Here is a 23,527-nt window from a genome sequence, read left to right as displayed (position 1 = left end):
CTCCGCCAGTGTGTATGAAGCCTTGTGTCTGCTTTGCTTTCTCGTCTGCCCCGACTTGGCTCCGGGGCTCTTCTGCTCAGTTGCCTCGAGGTGGCCCCGCAGTGGTACCTGCCTGGGCTGGGCTGCTTTCCCAACCTTGGGGAGCCTGCTTGTAAGGGAAGTGAGGGAGTCACTGCAGTGCCCACCATACACCCAGGCTCTGCTCTTTCCCAAACACGTTTTTTTTGTTTTTTTTTTTTTAGATAGAGTCTCGCTCTGTTGCCCAGGCTGGGGTGCAGTGGTGCGATTTCAGCTCCTCCACCTCCTGGGTTCAAGTGATTCTCCCGCCTCAGCTTCCTGAATAGCTGGGACCACAGGCACACAGCACCACGCCTGGCTAATTTTTTGTATTTTTAATAGAGACGAGGTTTTGCCATGCTGGCCAGGATGGTCTCGATCTTCTGACTGAATGATCTACCTGAGTCGGCCTCCCAAAGTGCTGGGATTACAGGTGCCAGCCACCACGTCTGGCCAAAAAAATTTTTTCTCCCAAATCAATTTTCTACCATTTGGATGTAAAATGTCTGATTTGTAGAGAAGCAGAATTTAGCACCTAGAAGACTCGGGTGGCTTCCACGCTTGGCGAAGCTGGCCAAAGGGCGCTCCCTCCTGTGGGTTCAAAGCCGAGGTTCAGCTGAGTCCCAACACCCTTCGGCACCAGACTCGTCGCCAGGGTCGAGGACTTCCTTTGTTTTGGTTGACATTGAGGTGACTGGTTATTATCAGGCTTGATCATCCAGGCTAAAACCAAGGGCCACAAATGTGCCCTCCGGGAGGCTTGGCAGGGACTGGAGGAAAGACACTACTTTCCTGGCTTGGCTCAGGGACACGCACTTAGACCCAGCTCCCTGTTCCTGGAACCAGTCCTGAAATGAAGCACCTTGCAAAAGGAGGTGGGGTGAGACTTACCTTAGCGGCAGAAGCACACAGTCAGGGGCCTGGCCAGCCACGACGCTGGCAGCGGCATCCCACAGCCTCCATCAGGCTTGGCTGTGATTCCACCCGGTTTTTCTGTTTGTTTGCTTTTGTTTTGCTTTTTGAGATAGGGTCTCACTATGTCGCCCAGGCTGGAGTACAGTGGTGTGATCACGGCTCACTGCAGCATCCACCTCCCAGGCTCAATCAATCCTTTTATCTCAGCCTCCCAAGCAGCTGGAACATCAAGCACATGGCACCACGCCTGGCTAAGTTTTTGCATTTTTTGTAGAGTTGGGGTTTTGCCATATTGCCCAGGTTTTTATTGGCAGTGGGGGGAGGGTTACATGCTTGTTTGCTAGAATCTGTAGGCATGGTGGCGGGTAGAAGACAGATCAGATGAAAAATAAATCAACACAGAAAATCCATAAGTGGTTGGCACGTGTGCGCCCTGGAAAAGTGGCTTCAGACCCCTTTAACATAGCCTTGTCTTTGAAAATGGAATGCTCCCATCCAAGTACTAACCAGGCCCGACCCTGCTTAGCTTCCAAGCTCAGACCAGAACAGGTGCGTTCAGGGGGGTGTGGTGATAGGCTGACAGTAGCATTCTCTCTCTTCAGGGTATGGTCAAGCTCTTTTCAGGCCAAAAGCCCATGTTGTACAGCTTCCAGACGTCGCTGCCCCGCCTGCCGGTCCCGGCTGTCGAAGACACTGTGAACAGGGTAGGCATGGCTTAGGCCTCACGCGGAAACGCCAGGCGTCTGTGGATGAAGCCTTAGGTCTTAGTTATGATGAACTAGGCCTCCACCATTGGGCTATAGGAGCCTTCAGCTGGGCGCCTGGTAGCGTTCTCATAGGAAGTGTTTCTTTTTTTCTTCCAACACATCACTGCTGCATCTTAGATGTTTTTTAAAAAGTATTGTGTTTCATAGAGAAACTGCTCAGTGCATTTTTTAAAGTTTTATTTTATTTTATTTATTATTATTTTAAAGATAGGGTTTCACCATGTTGGTCGGGATGGTCTCCATCTCCTGACCTTATGATCCACCCGCCTCAGCCTCCCAAAGTGCTGAGATTACGGGCGTGAGCCACCGTGCCTGGCCTTATTTCATTTTATTTTATTTTTTGAGAGGGACTCTCCCTCTGTCACCCAGGCTGGAGTGCAGTGGCGCAATCTCAGCTCACTGCAACCTCCACCTCCCTGGTTCAAGCGTTCTGCCTCAGCCTCCCGAGTAGCTGGGATTACAGGTACATGCCACCATGCCTGGCTAATTTTTGTATTTTTAGTAGAGACGGGATTTCACTATATTGGCCAGGCTGGTCTTGAACTCCTGATCTCAAATGATCCACCCACCTTGGCCTCCCAAAGTGCTAGGATTACAGACGTGAGCCGCTGCGCCTGGCCCTCCCCATCTCTGCTCTTCTGTGCCCAGGCTTGCCAGTCAGGGCTGATGGCGGCCCCTGTTCCGCTGGCAGGATGTGGGGAGGGTGAGACACTCGACCTTCAGTGACCTCCATCTGTGTTGTGTATCCGAGGGTTCCACTTCAGCACACTCAGAAAATGATTTTCTGTCTCATTCACGGGCATTTACTTTGAATAGGCCTCAAGATACTTGACAGCTGCGCCCTCCCCCCCCCACTTTTCTGTGGAGACAGTCTCACTCTCTCACCCAGGCTGGAAGGCAGTGGCGCTGTCTAGCTCACTGCAGTCTCGAATTCCTGGGCCCGAGTGATCCTCCTGCCTTAGCCTTCCAAATAGCTGGGACCAGTATGCCTGCAACTAGTTTTTTGGAGAGACGGGGGTCTTGCCATGTTGTCCAGGCTGGTCTTGAACTCCTGGGCCCAAGCAGTCCTCCCAAACTACTGAGGTTACAGGTGTGAGCCACCATGCCCAGCCACAACTGGTCCTTTTAAGGGAGTGGGATCTTACCTTTCAACATACAGGGAGGGGCCCTAGCGAGATTACTGTTGCACCAAGCCTTCATTTTTTACTGCTGACAACTTGTCGGATTAAAATATTCCATGACAAATTGTGGGGTTGGCAACAGTGTTAAGTTTTGTGCGTTGCGGGGGGGAGACAGCATCTCGCCCAGGCTGGCGTGCAGTGGTGTGATCCTGGCTCACTGCACTTTCAAACTCCTGGGCCCAAGTGATCCTCCCACCTCAACCTTCCAAGTAGCTGGGACCACAGACGTGTGCCACTGCCCCCAGCTAATTTTTGTAATTTTTTGCAGAGATGGGGTTCCACTCTGTTGCCCAGGCTGGTCTTGAACTCCTGAGCTCAAGCGATCCACTGGCCTCAGCCTCCCAAAGTTCAGGGGTTATAAGCATGAGCCACCATGCCCAGCCTAAAACCCTTTCAATGTGTTAGAACTTTTCCTAAGGCTCAGGTGAGGCAACCGTAGACGTTGATTAATGTGTTTTAACTTGGGTGATTTTTTTCCTCTGACAATCTCAGTATCTAGAATCTGTGAGGCCTCTCATGAAGGAAGAGGACTTCAAACGGATGACGGCACTTGCTCAAGATTTTGCTGTCAGTCTTGGACCAAAATTACAGTGGTATCTGAAGTTGAAATCCTGGTGGGCTACAAATTACGTAAGTCTGTATACACAGTTGTTCTCGATGAAATTTTCCTGTATGAAGATGCTAATTCTGAGGGGCGGGGATAACAGTTTTGATTAGCCAGAATCACACCTTAGGAAGTTTCGGCGATGGTTTTACCTGCGTGCAGAGTGGGGTGTGTGTGTGTTAGGACTGATGTATAGTGACAGTGACAGTTTCTTGGTTTGGGGATTTTTTTTGTAGAGACAGGGTGTCACTGTGTTGCCTAGACTGGTCAAACTCCTGGGCTCATGTGATCCTCTCACCTGGCCTCCCAAAGTGCTGGGATTACAAGCATGAGCCACCGCGCACAGCATACAGGAACAGTTTACCGTGAGTGCAGGTGCACCGGCACGATGCTGTGTTTTGCACACGGGAGCCCTCTCCCTCTTCCCCGGGAGTCCTCCTGTGAGCTGTTTCTCCTGCAGTGGTGCCGGGCTGCCCCAGAGACCCGTTCCTGTCCTTCTCTTTGGCTTCTCTTGGCTCCAAGGGCATCCTTCCCGAGCTTGCTGGTGGATGCAGGGATGGTGTGGGATAGGGTAGTGCTGATCGCCCCTCCCTGGGGTTGAGGGCGGCTCGGTGGTCCCAGGAGCATCCCCTCCAACGAAGCGTCTTAGCAGTCGCCCTGGGTGCCAAGAGACAGGTGGGCTTCCACGTGCTGGGAGGGCAAGAGCAGGCCTCTGGCAGATGAAGCAAGGGAAGGAGTCTAGCTTTGAGGAACAGCTAACACGGGAGAGAAGGTGTCCAAAGTGACCCTGACAGAACCAGTAGGTGGTGCTAGAAGTCGCATTGTGGGTGGATGGGCAGGGCCTGGAGGGGTCTCTCGAGGGGGGCTGGGCATGTTCTGTTTTCCTTCTGTGCTGGTCGCACAGGTATGCTGGATTTGTAAATAGCAGTTCTCTGCTGCACACGACACGCTTGCATGGGCACTGTTCTGTACGTACATGTGTTTCAGCACAAAGCTGGAAAGGAAGCGATCCCTGGGTCCACAGCAGCTGGGAGGTGGTTGGGGGGACTGGCTTTGGGTGGCCTTAGGACGCAGGGGCCAAGGAACAGAGATAACACCCGCGGAATGCCAGGTTAGTGCCGTGGACTGAGAGGGTGGCTTCTTCAGGAGACCTGGGAAGCAGGAAGATGAGAAGCAGTCTCTGGAGCAATTTCACATAACGTTTTGTTTTGTTTTGTTTTGTTTTGTTGTGTTTTGTTGTTGTGTTTTGTTTGAGAGGGAGTCTCGCTCTGTCACCCAGGCTGCAATCTCCACCTCCCGAGTTCAAGCAACTTTCCTGTCTCAACCTCCTGTGTAGCTGGGATTACAGGCGCCTGCCACCATGCCCAGCTAATCTTTGTATTTTTAATAGAAGTGGGATTTCATCATTTTGGCCAGGCAGGTCTGGAACTCCTGAGCTGAAGTGCTCAGCCTGCCTCGGTCTCCCAAAGTGCTGGGATTACAGGCATGAGTCGCTGCACCTGGCCTTTGTCTCTGTTTGGTTTGAGAAGGGGTCTTGCTCTGTTGCCCAGGCTGGAATGCAGTGGCAGGATCGTAGCTCACTGTCGCCTTGAACTCCTGGGCTCAAGTGACCCTCCTGCCTCATCCTCCCAAGTAGCTGAGTCTACAGGCATGAGCCACCACACCTGGCTGATTTCTTAAATTGTTTTGTAGAGGTGGAACCTTGCTCCGTTGCCCAGGCTGGCTTCAAACTCCTGGCATCAAGTGACCCTCCTGCCTCAGCCTCCCAAAGTACTGAGATTACAGCTGTGAGTCACCGTGCCCAGCCCACAGTATTGGTTTTTAAAACTTGTTAGCAGTCAAACATTTATGATTGACTTTCCAATTAGTGTTTAAAAACTATTTTTATTTTAATTTTATTATTTTTAACATAGAGCTAGAGCCTTGCTATGTTGCCTAGCCTGGTCTCAAACTCCTGGCCTCAAGCAATCCTCCCACTTCGGCCTTTTTTTTTTTTCCCTTTTGACCATCTACAAAATGAAGGTGACTACCTTCTTTCTGCCTGTCTCAACTTAAAGGAACACTTTGCGTTTCCCATGGTGTCGCATTCCATCTCATTAGGACTGCATTCCCTGTTCTGGAATGGGACCCGTCAGACGCGGAAATGTCTGCCAAAAGCACTGCCTGCCCTTCCCGTGGCTCTGGGCAGCTGCCGGGGGGCCTGCCTGGCCCACTGAGCCTGCGGGTTTGTCTGGTGTTTGTGCCCACTAGGTGAGTGACTGGTGGGAGGAGTACATCTACCTCCGGGGACGAGGGCCGCTCATGGTGAACAGCAACTACTACGCCATGGTGAGTCCCCCAGCCCGGCCGGCTGTTTGCGGGGGGGCGGTGGGGTGCTGCGTCTGTCCACAGAAGTGGCATCTTCACAGGCCTGTGGGTGGCCTCGGAAAGCTCCGGGGATTGGCTCCTGCTCCTCCCTGTCCTGCTTCCAGGGTGGAGAAGCCTGTGAGTGCCCTTCAGTATCAGTCTAGCAGCCCAGGGTGCTCTGCTTCTGCAGAGGGGTTTGGCTTGCAAAAGTAAGTTTGTGGCAAGCAGTAATTCCTCACTGCGCTGTACCTGTCCCGCTGTTTTTTTGTTTTTGTTGTGTTTTGTTTTTGAGACAGAGCTTTTCTCTTATCACCCAGGCTGGAGTGCAATGGCACCATCACGGCTCACTGCAGCCTCCGCCTCCTGCGTTCAAGTGATTCTCCTGCCTCAGCCTCCCAAGTAGCTGGGATTACAGGTGCCCGCCACCACGCCTGGCTGATGTTTGTATTTTTAATAGAGACGGGGTTTCACCATGTTGTTGGCCAGGCTGGTCTCAAACTCCTGACCTCAGGTGATCTGCCTGCCTCAGCCTCCCTGAGTGCTGGAATTACAGGCGTGAGCTGCCATTGCCCAGACTGTCCTGCTGTTTTTATGACTTAACACTGGAACTTAGTGTCACAGTGGCCTTAAGATCCCTGCAGAACCCTAGGGCTCAGGGACAGTGGTTCAGCAAAGACCCTGCCACCGACGCACTGTGCTGCCCCCTTCTGTTTCCCGAGACGCCAGAGGGGTGTGCATCCAGGGTAGTTTCACGTTTCCTGGGCTTTGTCTTTGAAAGCATGGATGGTTAGAAGACCCCTCACTCTGGGTTCTCAACCACTGGTTTATTAAGTGGCAAATAGAATTCTCTTTCCTTTTCCTTCTATTCCTTCACTTCTTTCTTTCTTTTTTTTTTTTTTTTTGAGATGAAGTTTCGCTCATTACCCAGGCTGAAGTGCAATGGCTCGATCTCGGCTCACCGCAACCTCCGCCTCCTGGGTTCAGGCAATTCTCCCGCCTCAGCCTCCTGAGTAGCTGGGATTACAGGCACGCGCCACCATGCCCAGCTAATTTTTTGTATTTTTAGTAGAGACGGGGTTTCACCATGTTGACCAGGATGATCTCGATCTCTTGACCTCGTGATCCACCTGCCTCGGCCTCCCAAAGTGATGGGATTACACGTGTGAGCCACTGCGCCCGGCCCCTTTCTTTTTTTTTTTTTTATGCCACCATCAAGGACTTGAACACTTTCTGTTTTTCCCCTCGTTTATTTTGTCTTCATCATTTACTTTTTTCTTTTTTTGAGATGGAGTCTCGCTCTGTTGCCAAGTCTAGAGTGCAGTGGCATGATTCCGCTCACTGCAGCCTCCCGTTCCAGCAATTCCCCTGCCTCAGCCTCCCAAGTACCTAGGATTACAGGCAATTGCCACCATGCCCGCCTAATTATTGTAGTTTTTAGTAGAGACGGGGTTTTGCCATATTGGTCAGGCTGGTCTCAAACTCCCCACCTCAGGTGATCCGTGCGCCTTGGCCTCCCAAAGTGCTGGGATTTCTGGTGTGGTGAGCCACCACACCCGGCCTATCATTTGCTTTTTTTGTTTTTCTTTGTTTCAGAATTTCCCTTTTTCTCTTAACTTTTTTTTTCCCATCTGAAATATCTCAAACTGAAAGAAAAACTGTCATGCTAGTCTGTAGAACGTCTTTTCCTGCTCTATTTGAAGTGAGCTGTTTATCGGACGCCCTTCCCGCTGGGAGGCCTTGTTCATTTCCTACAAACAGGCACTTTCTGCATCACTGGGGACGGGGGATGCACACAGACTTCCAATCGCAGGGTCGGCCTGTCTCCCTTGGCCCTTCCTCCAGTTGTGGAAAACGTAGACGTTTGGAGCAGTGTCTGAGAACTTAGAAAGTTGCAGGCCCGGCTCTACAGAAACAGTTATTTCTTTTGGGAGGCCGAGGCCGGTGGATCACGAGGTCAAGAGATCGAGACCATCCTGGTCAACATGGTGAAACCCCGTCTCTACTAAAAATACAAAAAATTAGCTGGGCATGGTGGCGTGTGCCTGTAATCCCAGCTACTCAGGAGGCTGAGGCGGGAGAATTGCCTGAACCCAGGAGGCAGAGGTTGCAGTGAGCGGAGTTCGCACCATTGTACTCCAGCCTGGGTAACAAGAGCGAAACTCTGTCTCAAAAAAAAAAAAAAAAAAAGAAACAATTATTTCGTTCTGTCTAGTTCAGAAAACCTCTTCATCGTCTCATTGCTCCCTGACTAATTTTTGCTTTCTTTACTCTGTTATGTGAAACTATTTCGTGCAAATACTTATCTTTAATAGCCCAAGAATTTGGGCAGACATATGTTCTCCTCAAACATTAACAAAGTATATTTGTAGCACTGCAGGTGTAACTGGATACATCTAGAAACATTTTGCAGTGGGCAGGGTGTGCTGTGATGATTTAACTTTGCTTAGTCCCTGTGCAGATTCTCTCCATGTCATTCTTTTCACTTTTCAGGATCTGCTGTATGTTCTTCCGACTCACATTCAGGCAGCAAGAGCGGGCAATGCCATCCACGCCATCCTGCTGTACAGGCGCAAACTGGACCGGGAGGAAATCAAACCAGTAGGCAAACACACTGCTTTAAAAAATTCTTGTAAAACAGCTTTACAGAGGTATAGCTGTACATGTTGACATATTGCACATGTTGAAAGTATACTGTTTGTGGCTGAGCACAGTGGCTCATGCCTGTAATCCCAGCACTTTGGGAGGCCGAGTCCGGTGGATCAGCTGTGGTCAGGAGTTCAACACCAGCCTGGCCAACATGGTGAAACCCCATCTCTATTAAAATAAAAAAATTAGCCGGCCACGGTAGCACGCGCCTGTAATCCCTGCTACTTGGGAGGCTGAGGCAGGAGAATCGCATGAACCCAAGAGGCAGAGATTACAGTGAGCCAAGATCATGCCATTGCACCCCAGCCTTGGTGACAAGAGCAAAACTCCATCTCAAAAAAAAAGTTATAAAATAAAGTGTACAGTTTGATAACTTCTGATGCGTATATATGGATGGACTTAGGAAACCGTCATCACCGCGGCTAGGACGGCAAACACATCGGTCACCCTCAAATTCCCCTCCGCCCTTTGTCACTTCTCCCTCCCACCTGGTCCTGGAGCCCCGGTCTACTATCCGTCACTCTAGATTAGTTTGAAATTTCCAAAGCTTTATGTAAGTGGAATTTTACGGTATACACTGTTTTTTCTGAATTCTGGCTTCTTTCACCCAGCCTAATTATTTTGAGATGTAATTCTCCTTGTGTCTCCTAAATGAATATATGTCTGTGGTACTTTAGTTCTGTAATCTGCCCTTCAGAGAAGCCCTGGTTGTTTTTGAACTAATAATTAGTTCTCACAAGGCTGGTGAGTTGCTTGTGAGAAACAAAACATTTCTTCCTTAAATAGTTCTTTGGTTTTAAGTGTCAGTTAAATCATCGATTAGGCCGGGCGCGGTGGCTCACACCTGTAATCCCAGCACTTTGGGAGGCCGAGGCAGGCAGATCACAAGGTCAGGAGATTGAGACCATCCTGGCTAACATGGTAGAACCCTGTCTCTACTAAAAATACAAAAATTAGCTGGGCATGGTGGCACGCATCTGTATTCCCAGCTACTCAGGAGGCTGAGGCAGGAGAATCACTTGAACCCAGGAGGCAGAGGTTGCAGTGAGCCGAGGTCGCGCCAGTGCACTCCAGGCTAGGCATCAGAGCGAGACTCCATCCCAAAAAAATAAAATAAATAAATAATCGATTGGGCTGTGTTACTTAGTATTGAGCCACACAGGAAGTTGCACCCCGGCATGGTTTAACAAGCCCCCCAAGAAGCCATTCCAGGGAGCCACTGGGAAAGATGAAGTCAAAACAAGCCACTTGTGTGGAAAATGCACTCGGCGTTTCCATCCGTGGTCTTGCTGCTTTCGTTCTGTGGGACGTTCGCTGTTGGCTTGAAATACGTTTCTGTTACAGATTCGCCTTTTGGGGTCCACGATTCCCCTCTGCTCGGCTCAGTGGGAGCGGATGTTTAATACCTCCCGGATCCCAGGAGAGGAGACAGGTGAGTGAGGCTTCGCCGGGCTCCCTGGGGACTGGGCACTTCCCATCCCTGTGCTCGGAATTGGGAGCTGTCAAAGGGAGCGTCAGAGGGGCCACATTGTGTTTTGCTGCTTTCCTGAGACTATAGGCTGTAATAGCAGATTCCTTCTGCTGAATTTCCTTCGTCTTTATTAGGCCTGGACTCTTACTTCCAGGTCTTAATTTCTCTTTGGCTGAAGACCATCGATTGTCCTATATAGCGTTTTACCTTTTTTGAGATGAGGTCTCTCTCTGCTACCCAGGCTGGAGTGCAGTGACATGATCACAGCTCACTTCAGCCTCCACCTCCTGAACTCAAGGGATCCTCCCATCTTAGCCTCCCCAGTAGCTGTGACCACAGGCACATGCCACAATACCCGGCTAATTTTTGCATTTTTTATAACGATGAGGTTTTGTCGTGTTGCCCAGGCTGCTCTCAAACTCCTGGACTCAAGTGATCCGCCCGCTTCAGCCTCCAGGAGTGCTGGGATTACAGGCGTGAGTCTTGCCCAGGCTGCTCTCAAACTCCTGGACTCAAGTGATCCGCCCGCTTCAGCCTCCAGGAGTGCTGGGATTACAGGCGTGAGTCATGCCCAGCTGAGAGGTTTTTTTTCTGGGTCTGCTTAAATATACCTGTTTCTTCATCTGATTCTTCAGGGGCATTTGCTCACAGGCAGGGTTTGTGGTGGAGCACACTGGGCACATGCTCGGGAAGGCAGATTTGTGTTCCACCCGAGTAGCTGGGACTACAGGCACCTGCCACCACACCCAGCTAAATTTTGTATTTTTAGTAGAGGCGAGGTTTCATCATGTTGGCCAGGCTGGTCTCGAACTCCTGAGCTCAAATGATCTGCTCACCTGGGCCTCCCAAAGTGCTGGGACTACAAGCGTGAGCCATCGTGCCCGGCCTCGGGTGATGTGTTTGAGGTTGTAACCTAATGAGTGACCAAGCTGAGCAAAGAAGTCAGGCCTGTCTGATCCAGAGCCTTGGCTCCGTGCTGGCCTTCATCATTTAAAATATCTTGAGGAATAGGCTCCTGAGGCTGCCTGGAGGGACACAGAATGGGACCCCGTGCCCTTTATTTTTATTTATTTATTTTTTTAAATTTATTTATTTATTTTTTTTGAGACGGAGTTTCGCTCTTGTTACCCAGGCTGGAGTGCAATGGCGCAATCTCGGCTCACCGCAACCTCCGCCCCCTGGGTTCAGGCAATTCTCCTGCCTCAGCCTCCTGAGTAGCTGGGATTACAGGCACGTGCCACCATGCCCAGCTAATTTTTTGTAATTTTTAGTAGAGATGGGGTTTCACCATGTTGACCAGGATGGTCTCGATCTGTTGACCTCGTGATCCACCCACCTCGGCCTCCCAAAGTGCTGGGATTACAGGCTTGAGCCACTGCGCCCGGCCGACCCAGTGCCCTTTAAACGGTCAGAGTACGGTGGTCTCAGCCCGGGCTGAACTTGTGACTCTTGTTGTGTCTCTGACCCGTGGTGGGCTCAGATACCATCCAGCACATGAGAGACAGCAAGCACATCGTTGTGTACCATCGAGGGCGCTACTTCAAGGTCTGGCTCTACCACGACGGGCGGCTGCTGAAGCCCCGGGAGATGGAGCAGCAGATGCAGAGGATCTTGGACGACACCTCGGAGCCTCAGCCCGGGGAGGCCAGGCTGGCGGCTCTCACCGCAGGAGACAGGTGCGTGGCCCAGGGTCCCTTGTCCTGTGGTGAGGGGTGGGGGAGGCGCTCCTCCTCACCGGGGCCCACCCCTGTCGGGGCCTGTGGGAACACTGGCACGGGTCTCCCCACTTTGGCTTTGTTTTGCTCTGGGGTCTTGGGTCCCAGTCCCCGCCCAGTGGATCTCAAGAGCAGTGGGGATATGGTCACCCCTGTGTGTGTTGGGCAGATGTGTGTGAAGACACTGCAGAGTCCAGGACATTAGGCTTTCTTTTTTTTTTTTTTTTTTTTTTGAGATGGAGTCTCACTCTGTCACCCAGGCTGGAGTGTACTGGTGCCATCTCGGCTCACTGCAACCTCCGCCTCCCAGGTTCAAGCGATTCTCCTGCCCCAGCTTCCCAAGTAGCTGGGATTATAGGCATGGGCCACCACACCCAGCTAACTGTTGTATTTTTAGTAGAGACAGGGTTTCACCGTTTTGTACAGGCTGGTCTCGAACTCCTAACCTCAAGTGATCCACCCGCCTCGGCCTCCCAAAGTGCTGGGGTTACAGGCGTGAGCCGCCATGCTCAGCCAGGGTTATGCTTTCTTACGGGGCTGTGGGCATATTTATTAACTTAGGAAAAAGAACAAATTGAAACCAAGGCTCCTGTGTTACAGTTACATTTCCTTGCCTCAGTGAAAAAGAATCAGGCCAGGTACAGTGGCTCACATCTATAATTCCAATGCTTTTGGAGACCAAGACAGGAGGTCACTTGAGCCTAGGAGTTTGAGACCACCCTGGGTAACAGAGTGAGACCCCATTTCTACCAAAAAAATAAAAAATAACCAGGCGTGGAGGTGCGTGACTGTAGTTCCGGCTATTTGGGAGGCTGAGGCAGGAGTAAGCCATGACCGAGCCATTGCACTCCAGCCTGCATGACAGTAGACCCTGTCTCAAAAAATAAAAAACAGGATCGGCCTGAGCTTTGTTTTCTGGAGGAGGTGGTGTGTGTTGTGTAGCAGGGTTTTTCACCTCGGTCGGTGCTGTGCACACGCAGGGCTGGGGAGTTCTTTGCGGGGGCGGGGCAGGCACTGCCCTGTACAGTGGTGGATGCTGAGCAGCCCCGGCCTCTGCCTGCCGGATGCCAATAACAACCTGTGTGACAACCAGAAGTGTCTCAGACATTGCCCAGCGTCTGGAGGACACTGTCATCCCCGGCTGAGAGCTGCTGGGTTCCAGCCGTGTGACAACTGCTACGCTAGCGCTGGGAGTGAGGCAGGAGGAGCAGGTGGTGGGGCCCCTTCTGCAAAGATCAGGAGAAGCTCTGTGCTGTGTGGAGGGGCCGAAGGTAGGCTGTATCTCGCAGAGGGTGGGAGCAGGTGAGGAGGATGATGGGTGTCCAGCAGGTGGAGCCACGTGCCCTGGGGCAGCAGAGCAGGCGGGAGCTGTGGAGCGGGCTGGGTGGCTGGGCCACCGTGCCAGGCTGGGGAGGGTCCTGGGCACCCAAGCGTATTTGAGCTTGATTCTGTAACTGCGTCTGCTTCAGGCGGTGCGGGGTGGGGTGGGGTGGGGGGTGCAGGAGTAGGTTTATGCAGGAGATTCTTCTGGTTGGGCAGGAAGGAGGGGCCCTGGACACAGGGATGCTTTTTGGTGGCCCGAAGGCCTGAAAGAGGGCCAGGGCTGGAAGCAGGAGCAGGATGGGGGAGGATGTGTGCAGGAAAGCCGGCATTGTTCAGTGTCCGCCGTGGCGTTGACAAGGCTGGAAAGAGCAGCCGTAAGGGATGCATCTGTAGTGAAGATGTGCTCTTGCAATGGGCGCTTCTGAGAGCCTGGAATCCCCAGCGGAGGAGGTGTGGGGAGCCTAAGGAGGTGCTGTGGGGCCCAGGCTTCCTGTGGGTCTGCAGGTGCCTCAGTCCTGATGCCCCCTCTGGATAGGGCCACACCAGCATCTTACCCATGGGAGTCTTTCATGCGAAAGGCTCCGTACATGCTGGCCACCATCACTGTCACCTTTGTCCCCTGGGTGGGGTATGCACTGGGGCCTGGCGTGTGTCTCTAGGTTTATTGGCCCTGCGGGCCACCATTGCCAAGCACTTGAAGAGAGAAGAAGGTGGGAAGAGAGCCAGATGGCCGTGATCTGGAAGGGTGGGCAGGGGCAGAGGGCTGTAGAGAAGCTGGAGTGAGAGGGGCCCAGGAGCGTCAGAGGAAGCCCAGCCGGTGCGTCTTCTAAGAAAGCAGTAGGTGTCACATCTGTCTGTGTATTCCAAATAAACAGCCACGGAGTCTCCTTGTTTAGGGGTCACATGGTCATTCATGGCATGCCCTTGGGGGCTGATGGTCTGGGTTCCACCTCTGCCCCAAAATAGCTGTTACCTAATCTTTCTGTGCTTCAGTTTTGTCATCTGGAAACTGGGTACCATAGCACTGAGAAGATCGGTGAATTGGCACACAGAGAAGGTTTGGAGGCAGAGCCTGGCATGAGCGACGCACTGTTACTTGTTTAGTGTGACCTGGCTGCGGGAACTTACCTGGGGTGGCTCCTGTGGAGGGCAGCGAGGGCGCGTCGGGGAGCATGGAGCACGGTGCTCTGCGCCTGCTGCTTCCTGGCGGCTTTGCCCACAGGCCCAGCCTCATTCTGGTCATCCATTCAGTCAGCACTTACTGAACAAAAATTACCTGTGCTCTGCTCTGGAGACGAGGAGAAGGTGAGATTCCTTCCAGCAAACAGTCTCAGAGGGGGAAAATCACCAACATGGAGTTTTCCTTCGAGAAATTCTGAAAACCCACAAAGGTTTGATTGGGTCATTGCAAACATCATGTGGCAGGCGACGCCGCCCCATCGCTGCAGGTCTGGCTGCTTTAATTGGATTTCATCTTCACCACAGAGTTCCCTGGGCCAGGTGTCGCCAGGCCTATTTTGGGCATGGGAAAAATAAGCAGTCTCTTGATGCCGTGGAGAAAGCAGCGTTCTTCGTGACATTAGATGAAACTGAACAAGGATACAGAAGGGAAGACCCAGATACGTCAATGGACAGCTACGCCAAGTCTCTACTGCACGGCCGGTGTTATGACAGGTATCGTCCATATCTTTGGAGACATGGGAGTGTGCCCACAAGCTTGAAATAAATACCCTTGAGTGGCTGGCACTCCCCCCGGAGCATCTATACTGCTAAGGAAGAAGGTGGCATAAAAATACAGTCTTCAGTTTTCTTTTTTTTTTTCTGAGACAGAGTCTCTCTCTGCTGCCCAGGCTGGAGTGCAGTGGTGTGATCTCGGCTCACTGCAACCTTTGCCTCCCAGGTTAAAGGAATTCTCCTGCCTCAGCCTCTGGAGTAGCTGGGATTACAGGCACATGCCACCACACTTGGCTAATTTTTATATTATTCATAGAGACAGGGTTTCACCATGTTACCCAGGCTGGTTATGAACTCCTGATCCCAAGTGATCCGCCCACCTCGGCCTCCCAAAGTGCTGGGGTTACAGGCGTGAGCCACCGCGCCCCGCCAACCTTCAATTTTCTTCCCTGTGCCAAACCTGTCACACGTACACAGCCTGAGCTGCACATCTGCGATTCTTCCCTTCTCAGCGCATGACCACCTTTGTTTGGAGATGCTTGTGAGCTGCAGGGCTGCCAGGTCCCTGGACTCAGGCAGGGGAGAGTGGCGGACAGGGCTGGGCACAGGGTGTCCGCCCGGGGCTACCTCCAGTCCTCTTTTCCTTCTCTGTAAAGTGTTGGCCAGCCTCCCTGCAGGGTGGGGACAAGGATTGGCTGATGAAGGGGTCATGTGCTCACGGGAAGAGCCTCGGACCTCTCCCCAGTTGCCTTGTGATAATAAGGGGTCCTGTCCTCAGCTCTCCAGGACATAAAGTGCTCATCTCTGTGTCTGGGACAGGGAAGAGGTTAGTAGTTCAGTGTCCCATTCGTGCTTTCATCTTCACTCTACAGAGATTGAGCATCCAGTCGCTGTTAGAGGGGCAGGTGCACAGTAAATTCGTCCACCCAGGATGAAGCAGAGAGGAGTAACGTCTGTTCATTTTCCCTCTTCCAACATTGAAGTTCCATATGTGTGTGTGTGTTACGCAGGTGGTTTGACAAGTCGATCACGTTTGTTGTCTTCAAAAACGGGAAGATGGGCATGAATGCAGAGCACTCCTGGGCAGACGCGCCCATCGTCGGCCACCTTTGGGAGGTGCGTTTCTGTACTTTTCACTTGAATATGGAAGTTGCTTTTGAAAATCCAAACCTGGCAGGACGCGGTGGTTCACGCTTATCATCCCAGCACTTTGGGAGGCCGAGGCAGGCAGATCACCTGAGAGGTCAGGAGTTCGAGTCCAGCCTGACCAACATGGTGAAACCTGTCTCTACTAAAAATACAAAAATTAGCCAGGTGTGGTGGTGCACACCTGTAGTCCCAGCTACTTGGGAGGCTGAGGCAGCAGAATCACTTGAACCTGGGGACAGAAGTTACAATGAGCCAAGATCATACCACTGTACTCCAGCCTGGGCAACAGAGCGAGACTGTCTCAAAAATTAAAAACAAAAAAGAAATCCAAACCCCACACTGAATTTAGTTTCATAATATTTCTGTGATTATAGAATATGTATTTTTCACTCATACTAGTAACACACATGAAGTTAAATCACTAAATTAAAGGCATCCTTGTCTTCATTGCCTCCAACTCCTGGGTTCAAGCAATTCTCCCACCTCAGCCTCCCTGGCAGCTGGGACCACAGGTGTGCGCCACCACACCTGGCTAATATTTGTATTTTTTTGTAGAGACAGGGTTTTGCCATGTTACCCAGGCTGGTCTTGAACTCCTGGGCTCAAACAATCTGCCTGCCTCAGCCTCCCAAAGTGCTGAGATTACAAACTTGAGCCACCGCACCCAGCCTTGCTCTTGATTTATTTCTGATGTTTCTGCGTCAGGCTCTTCTGGAGCTGTAACTCAGAGCAGCTGGCACCTATCAAGGCTATTCCTTCACTGGCTCAGGTCGGCCTGGATCGTGACCCCCACGTGTTAGTGGCGCCCTCCACCTGCCCCACCCCCTCACCAGCTGACACTTACCCCCTGACCCTGTGTTATTTCTCCCTCACTCGAATGCAAGCTTCCTGAGCACAGGGATTCCTTTTTTAGAAAAATTTAATTTTTTTAGTTGAGATATAATTCACATGCCTTAAAATCTGCCCTTTAAAAGTATACAATTCAGTGCGTTTTAGTATATTCACAGGGTGATTGTGCCACAGTCACCACTGCTCAGCCTCCAGAGTAGCCAGGACTGCAGGCACGGGTAACCACACCCAGCCAATTTTTGTATTTTTGGTGGAGGCAGGGTTTCCCCTTGTTGGCCAGGTTGGTCTTGAACTTCTGACCTAAAGTGATCTACCCACCTTGGCCTCCCAAAGTGTTAAGGATTATAGGCATGAGCCACGCACCCATCCTAATTCTGTAATATTTTTATCACCTCCAAAAGAAACCCCTCATTCCATTCTCCCCCGCGTTCCTGATGAGCACTAATCTATTTTCTGTCTGTATTTGCCTATTTTGGACATCTTATATAGATGGAATCATACAGTATGTGGTCTTCTGTGTCTGGCTTATTTTTTCTTTTCTTTTGCTTTCTTTTCTTTCTTTTTTAGAGACAGGGTCTTGCTCCATTGTCCAGGCTGGAGTGCAGTGGCACAGTCATGGCTCACTGTAACCTTGACCTCCTGGGCTCAAGTGATCCTCCCACCTCAGCCCCCTCAGTAACTGGGACTACAGCCATGTGCCACCACACTCCGCCTGATTTTTTAAACTTTATATAGAGATGAGGTCTCACTATGTTGCCTAGCTGGTCGGGAATTCCTGGCCTCCAGTGATCCTCCCACCTTGGCCTCCCAAAGTGCTGGGATTACAGAAGTGAGGCACCGCGCCCGCCTGCTTCTTTTCACTCAGCACGATGCTTTCAAGGTTCATCATATTGTACCACGTATCTGGGCTTCATTGTTTTTTAGGGCTGGATACTAGCCCATTGTACGGATCGATCACACTTGGCTTGCCTCTTCATCAGCTGATGGGCATTTAGGTTGCTTATACTCTTTGGCTATTATGAATAATGCTGCTGTGAACATTCTGTGCACGTTTTTGTGTGAATATCTCTTTTCATTTCATTTCATTGAGTATATGCCTAGGAGCGAAATTAATGGGTCATATAGGTATATTTCACTTTCTAAGGAAGGGCTAGAATTCTTGTCTGTTGTGTTCACAGAACACACTTCTCGTCTGCTCTGTCACCAGTGCCTGGATGGTGACAGTGCTACAGTGGTTCCGACCCCCAGTAGGTGCCCAGGAAATAAACTGGCTTAGGTTTACCTGCCGGTGAAAAGAGCACCATGAACCTGAACAAGCTGTTAGCCCTCTCCTGTCCTCTCCCTGTCACATGCTCAGAGAGTTTCCCAGCTGATGTGGAGATCAGCTCCACCCAGTGCTGAGCACACAGGAAGTATTCGCAGCTGTGCTTCAATCTTTGTGACATCTCTGCGAAGAACAGGGCTCTGTCCGTGTTGGAGACTGAATGTGTTTCATGTACCACCGTCGGTTTTCATAATGTTGTTTTCTTTTTGACAGTACGTCATGTCCACTGACAGCCTCCAGCTGGGCTATGCGGAGGATGGACACTGCAAAGGCGACGCCAGTCCGAACATTCCATACCCCACCAGGCTGCAGTGGGACATCCCGGGGGAAGTAAGTCCAGATTAGCCAACCATTGTTACGTACCTGGGATGGGAAACATATTTGAACTCTCACAAACGAATTTTCCAACTGTAGTTCCTGCCCAATCATGAGCTCAGTTGAAGACCACTGAGGCTGAAAGTTGTTTGCTCAGGGAGTTTCGTGAGGTCTGCGGGGCTGTCACAGCTCCTGTTGCCTTGGAAACCTCGGTAAATATTTCTTCTTCTGTTTGAAGTTTTTGGCTAAGATTGTCAGTGGGATTTTCAGCTCAAACTTAACCAGACGTCTGTAAAATGCTCACAAACAAAAATGAAAGCCAAAATCTCATAGGTTAGAGCTGAATGCCTCTAAATTGCTGATTTATAATTCTCCAAGTTTAATTCATTTTGTACCTCTTAAACACTCTCAGAGGCAGCCCACTCACAGGAGCACTTAGGAAGGAATTTTAGGGTTGCAAATACCAAATCCTAGTTCACTTAATCCAAGGAGAAATTCCTGGAGTCCAGGATACCATTTTCTTTTTTAAAATTTTTGTTTTTTTATTTGAAACAGTGTCTTGCTCTATCATTCAGGCAGGAGTGCAGTGGTGCAGTAACAGCTCACTGCAGCCTCAACTTCCCTGGGACCAGCAATCCTCCCACCCCAGCCTCCCAAGTACCTGGGACCACAGGTGTGTGCCATCACGCCTAGCTAATTTTTATGTTTTTGGTAGAGATGGGATTTTGCCGCGTTGCCAGGCTGGTCTCAAACTCCTGAACTCAAGCAAGCCACCCATCTGGCCTCACACAGTGCTGGGACTACAGGCATGAACCACTGCACCCAGCCAGAAATAATTTTCCACATAGTGAGGTACTGTGTCTACTGCTGTGGTCTTAGCCCATTGCTTCTGCTTGCCCTGCAGCCCCAGGGCTGGTTCGGGTTCTGCAGAGAGCCATAACCTCCGCAGAGCACTTGGGATTAGGGACGTGGTATCTGACCAAGTCACTTACCATTTATTCCTTTTTAAATTTCTTTTAACGGACTTTATTATTTAGAGCAGTTTTGGGTTCACAGCAAAACTGAGTTCCCATACACCCCTCTCCCCACACATACACAGCCTTCCCACCTATCCACATCCCCAACAGAGTGATGCATTTGTTACAGCTGGCACACCTGCACCGACACGTCACTATCACCCAAAGTGATTTACCCTTGGTGTTGCACATTGTCTGGGTTTGGACACATGGACAGTGCCCTGTGTCTGCCATTACAGTGTCATACAGAATCGTTTCACTGCAAAAAAATCTTCGGTGCTTCACCTATGGATTCTTCTTCCTGCTAGCCCCTGGCAACCGTGAATCATAGTCACTCTCCCCATAGTTTTCCCTTTTCCAGAATGTCAGATACAGTAGTTCCCCCCATTAGCTGAGGTGCCACCTTCTGAGATTTCAATTCCAAGGTCCAAAAGTATTAAATTCCAGAAGCAAACAATTCACAAGTTTTAAGTTGCATGCTATTCTGAGTAGGGTGATGAAACCTCCTGCTGCCCTGTGCGGTCCCACCCAGGCTGGAGTCATTCCTTCGTCCAGTGTGCTCATGCTGCAGATGCTATCCACTTAGTGGCTGTCTTGGTTAAGAGCTGGAGGAAACGCCATCCCTAGTGTTCCGTACTATCTGAGCTTTCAGACGTCCACTGAGGGTCTTACAATGGATCCACATGGATAAAGTGCTGCTGTCATTGGAATCATCCAAGTGTAGCCTTTTCAGATTGGTTTCTTTCACTTAAAATAACCATTTAAATTTAAAATAACCATTTAAATTTCGTCCAAGTTTTTTCGTAGTTGTACGGCTCATTTATTCCTAGTGCTGCATAAAATTTTGTTGTATGGTTGTCCATTTATTTTTTAAGATTTTTTTTTCTCTTTTTTCCTTCTCACATGCAAAATACATTCAAAGATTTGTTTTTAAAAATGTGTTTCTCGGCTGGGCACAGTGACTCACGCCTGTAATCCTAGCACTTTCAGAAGCCAAGGCGGGTGGATCACCTGAGGTCAGGAGTTCAAGATTAGCCTGGACAACACGGTGAAATCCCATCTCTACTAAAAATACAAAAGTTAGCGGGGGTAGTGGTGGGCACCTGTAGTCTCAGCTACTTGGGAGGCTGAGGCAGGAGAATCACTTGAACCTGGGAGGTGGAGGTTGCAGTGAGCAGAGATGGCACCACTGCACTCCAGCCTGGGCAACAGAGCGAGACCCTGTCTCAAATAAATAAAAAATAAAAAGTAAAAAATGTGTTTCTCGATTGCCACTGTGTGAGGGCAGTGGGCTTAATGAGATGATGTGTGACTATTTGAAACACCCTTTGGGGTGTCACTGGAAGCCAGGGTGCCCCCATCCCTACCTGTGTTCCTGTTAGCGGTGGAACGTATCCATGCCGGTCCCCAGCAACCTCAATTCTGGCCTTCTCAGAACGAATTTGACTGTGGGGCAGAAGGCAGGAGAGAGCAAAGCAAGTTTCAGATCTGGAGAGAACGTTTATTAAAAAACCTGAGAGCAGGAATCAGAGAAGGAAAGCACATTTGGAAGAGGGCCAAGCAGCGGCCAAGCTGAGCCATCAGGAGCGCGGTCTGACCTTTTGACTTGAGGCTTTTTTTTTTTTTTTTTTTTGAGACGGAGTTTCGCTCTTGTTTCCCAGGCTGGAGTGCAATGGCGCAATCTCGGCTCACCGCAACCTCCGCCTCCTGGGTTCAGGCAATTCTCCCGCCTCAGCCTCCCGAGTAGCTGGGATTACAGGCACGCACCACCATGCCCAGCCAATTTTTTAATATTTTTAGTAGAGACAGGGTTTCACCATGTTGACCAGGATGGTCTCGATCTCTTGACCTCGTGATCCACCCGCCTCGGCCTCCCAAAGTGCTGGGATTACAGGCTTGAGCCACCGCGCCGGGCCGACTTGAGGTTTTATACACTGGCATGCTTCCAGGGTCTTGTGTTACTCTCCCGATTCCTCCCTTGGGGTGGGCTGTCTGGCTGCCCGCGCTGGGGAGAGGAGCATGCGCGATGTGGTTACAGGAGTTGTGCGCATGCTCACTTGCGGCGGTGGTTTAGCATTCCTAGAGGAAGGTCCTACGCCAGTTAGACGCCGCCATTTTGCCCTTCAATGCGCATGCTTGAGCCCAGTCGCCCAAGGCCTGAGATTTTTTTTTTTTATCGGGAAGCTGCTGGTCACCAGCTCCAGGTGTTTCTTTTTCTTTTCTTTTTTTTTTTTTTTTTTTTTTTTTTGAGTTGGAGTCTTCCTCTGTCACCCAGGCTGGAGTGCAGTGGCGTGATCTCGGCTCACTGCAACCTCCGCCTCTTGGGTTCAAGTGATTCTCCTGCCTCAGCCTCCCGAGTAGCTGGAATTACAGGCGCCCGCCACCACGCCCGGCTAACTTTTTTTTGGTATTTTTGGTAGAGAACGGGGTATTACTATATTGGCCAGGCTGGTCTCCAACTCTTGACCTTGTGATCCACCTGCTTGGGCCTCCCAAAGTGCTGGGATTACAGGCGTCGGCCACCTACGGCCGGTCAGCTCCGGGTGTTTCTGTCTGTTGGGAGACTGCCATTCATTCCCTGGCACCAGCTGTGACAAATCGTGACTTTAGAGAGAGACGGTTAACCACCACGTGACGTCACTCATGGTCCCGGGACATCCCGGTGTGTGTCGGAGGAAGCCCTCTCCTGCCCTGCTCCTGTCGGGCCCGCCACCTGCCATAACGCCCCCGCTGCTCCTCGGAGGTCAGGGAGCCGTGCTCCTAACTGACTGGGGCCTCTGGGTCAAGAAAACGTCGCTGTACCTCCCAGTACCGAGTGTGTAGCTGCGCGACACGCCAGCCCCCATTTCCTTCCGCGTCTGTGCCAGTACTTTCTCCGCTCGTCCCGTGAAACCTTTTTCTTCTTTCTCTCAAGTGTCAAGAGGTTATAGAGACCTCCCTGAACACCGCAAATCTTCTGGCAAACGATGTGGATTTCCATTCCTTCCCATTTGAAGGCTTTGGTAAAGGAATCATCAAGAAATGTCGCACCAGCCCGGACGCCTTTGTGCAGCTGGCCCTGCAGCTGGCGCACTACAAGGTGAGAACCGCCCGCCTCGGGTTTTCTCGTGAGCCCTTCGGAGGTTCCTACACCTGCCCAAGATGTTCACCTAGTGGGGAGGGAAGGCCCGAAACCGCATCACGGCGCCCTGCGGGTCTCCGGGGCTGGGTGGTGTGGGGTGTTCCACCGTGGACAGGCGCGAAGTTCGCAAACCCCCTCCAGCAGGTGTAGACGCCCATCTGACGCGCACGGGAGAGGGAGAGTCTGGGGGATGGGGACAAAGTGAGACCTCATCACCCTACAGAGGGAGAGTTAAGCCTGAAAATAAGCCTGGAATCCTAGCATTTGCCAGCATTTGTGAAAGTGGAACTACTCCTGGCAGGTACGGGAACAGTCAGTTATGTATCCCTCTGGCGCTCGGTAAATCTGCACTTTACAAAGGTCAGGTGAGCACAGAGTGGAAATTTTCACCTTTCATCCTCACTCTCTGCTTGGGAACAAAACGGAAAGCAGCTTCTTGCATGACTCAGCTTTCAGCTTAATCCTTTCCTTTTGGCAGAGTAAATCTTCCTTTCATGATACTAAATTAAATCGTGGTGTCTTCATACAGTGGAGTATTACACATTAAGTGCTGTCTCTGGCCTCTGGTATCCCCTTCTGTGAAAGGGGAAAATTCCAGCCACTTGGAGATGCCATGGGCCGGATCCCCTGTACACAGGCAGAAGGACGTGATATTTCCATCTCCTTCTGAGCGCTGGCCATTTTTGGCTTGCACCTGACAACCCCTGTTGGAGGAGCAGCCTGCACCCCTAGCAGGGGCGGAAATGGGGATGTAAATGGGTCTCGTTGTCCCTTGGAGGGGGCATTCCATCCCAGAGCAGGGGGGCCCTTGGTTCCCAGGGGCAGCAGAAGTCATTGTGGCATTGGCTTGAGATAGTCTGAACTTTTTTTTTTTTGAGACTGAGTTTCACTCCTGTCGCCCAGGCCGTGTTGGGTCCCAGCCCCACCCCATACGTGGGTACCCTTAGTCCCGGCGGTGATGAGGGATTGAGAAAAGGAAATAAAGACAGAGACACAAGAGTAGAATTTACAGCATGGGTCCAGGGGACCGTCGCAAGCGTGGGAACCGCGTTGG

At 51.1% G+C, this 23,527-nt stretch overlaps 1 protein-coding gene across 9 annotated transcripts in view; it reads left to right on the top strand.

Moving 5' to 3' along the window:
• Positions 1–23,527, top strand: part of CPT1A (carnitine palmitoyltransferase 1A) — a 79,908-nt gene that overhangs the window by 37,006 nt on the left and 19,375 nt on the right. For 6 of the 9 annotated variants that reach the window (XM_054241173.2, XM_054241172.2, XM_017978349.4 and 3 more), the window contains 10 exons: positions 1,575–1,676; positions 3,413–3,550; positions 5,775–5,852; positions 8,361–8,468; positions 9,861–9,948; positions 11,468–11,663; positions 14,511–14,699; positions 15,710–15,815; positions 18,235–18,351; positions 22,267–22,431. In XM_054241173.2, the coding sequence (XP_054097148.2) occupies positions 1,575–1,676; positions 3,413–3,550; positions 5,775–5,852; positions 8,361–8,468; positions 9,861–9,948; positions 11,468–11,663; positions 14,511–14,699; positions 15,710–15,815; positions 18,235–18,351; positions 22,267–22,431 (1,287 nt within the window). Of the gene's footprint in view, positions 1–1,574; positions 1,677–3,412; positions 3,551–5,774; positions 5,853–8,360; positions 8,469–9,860; positions 9,949–10,394; positions 10,552–11,467; positions 11,664–14,510; positions 14,700–15,709; positions 15,816–18,234; positions 18,352–22,266; positions 22,432–23,527 lie in introns of those variants that run through there. The other 3 variants (XM_078341657.1, XM_078341656.1, XM_078341658.1) reach the window with 2 other exon arrangements.

This window comes from Callithrix jacchus, chromosome 10 (assembly GCF_049354715.1).
Source record: "Callithrix jacchus isolate 240 chromosome 10, calJac240_pri, whole genome shotgun sequence".
NCBI lineage: Eukaryota > Metazoa > Chordata > Mammalia > Primates > Cebidae > Callithrix > Callithrix jacchus.
The sequence above is the reverse complement of the archived record's forward strand: the minus strand, read 5'-3'. Positions and strand labels throughout refer to the sequence as shown.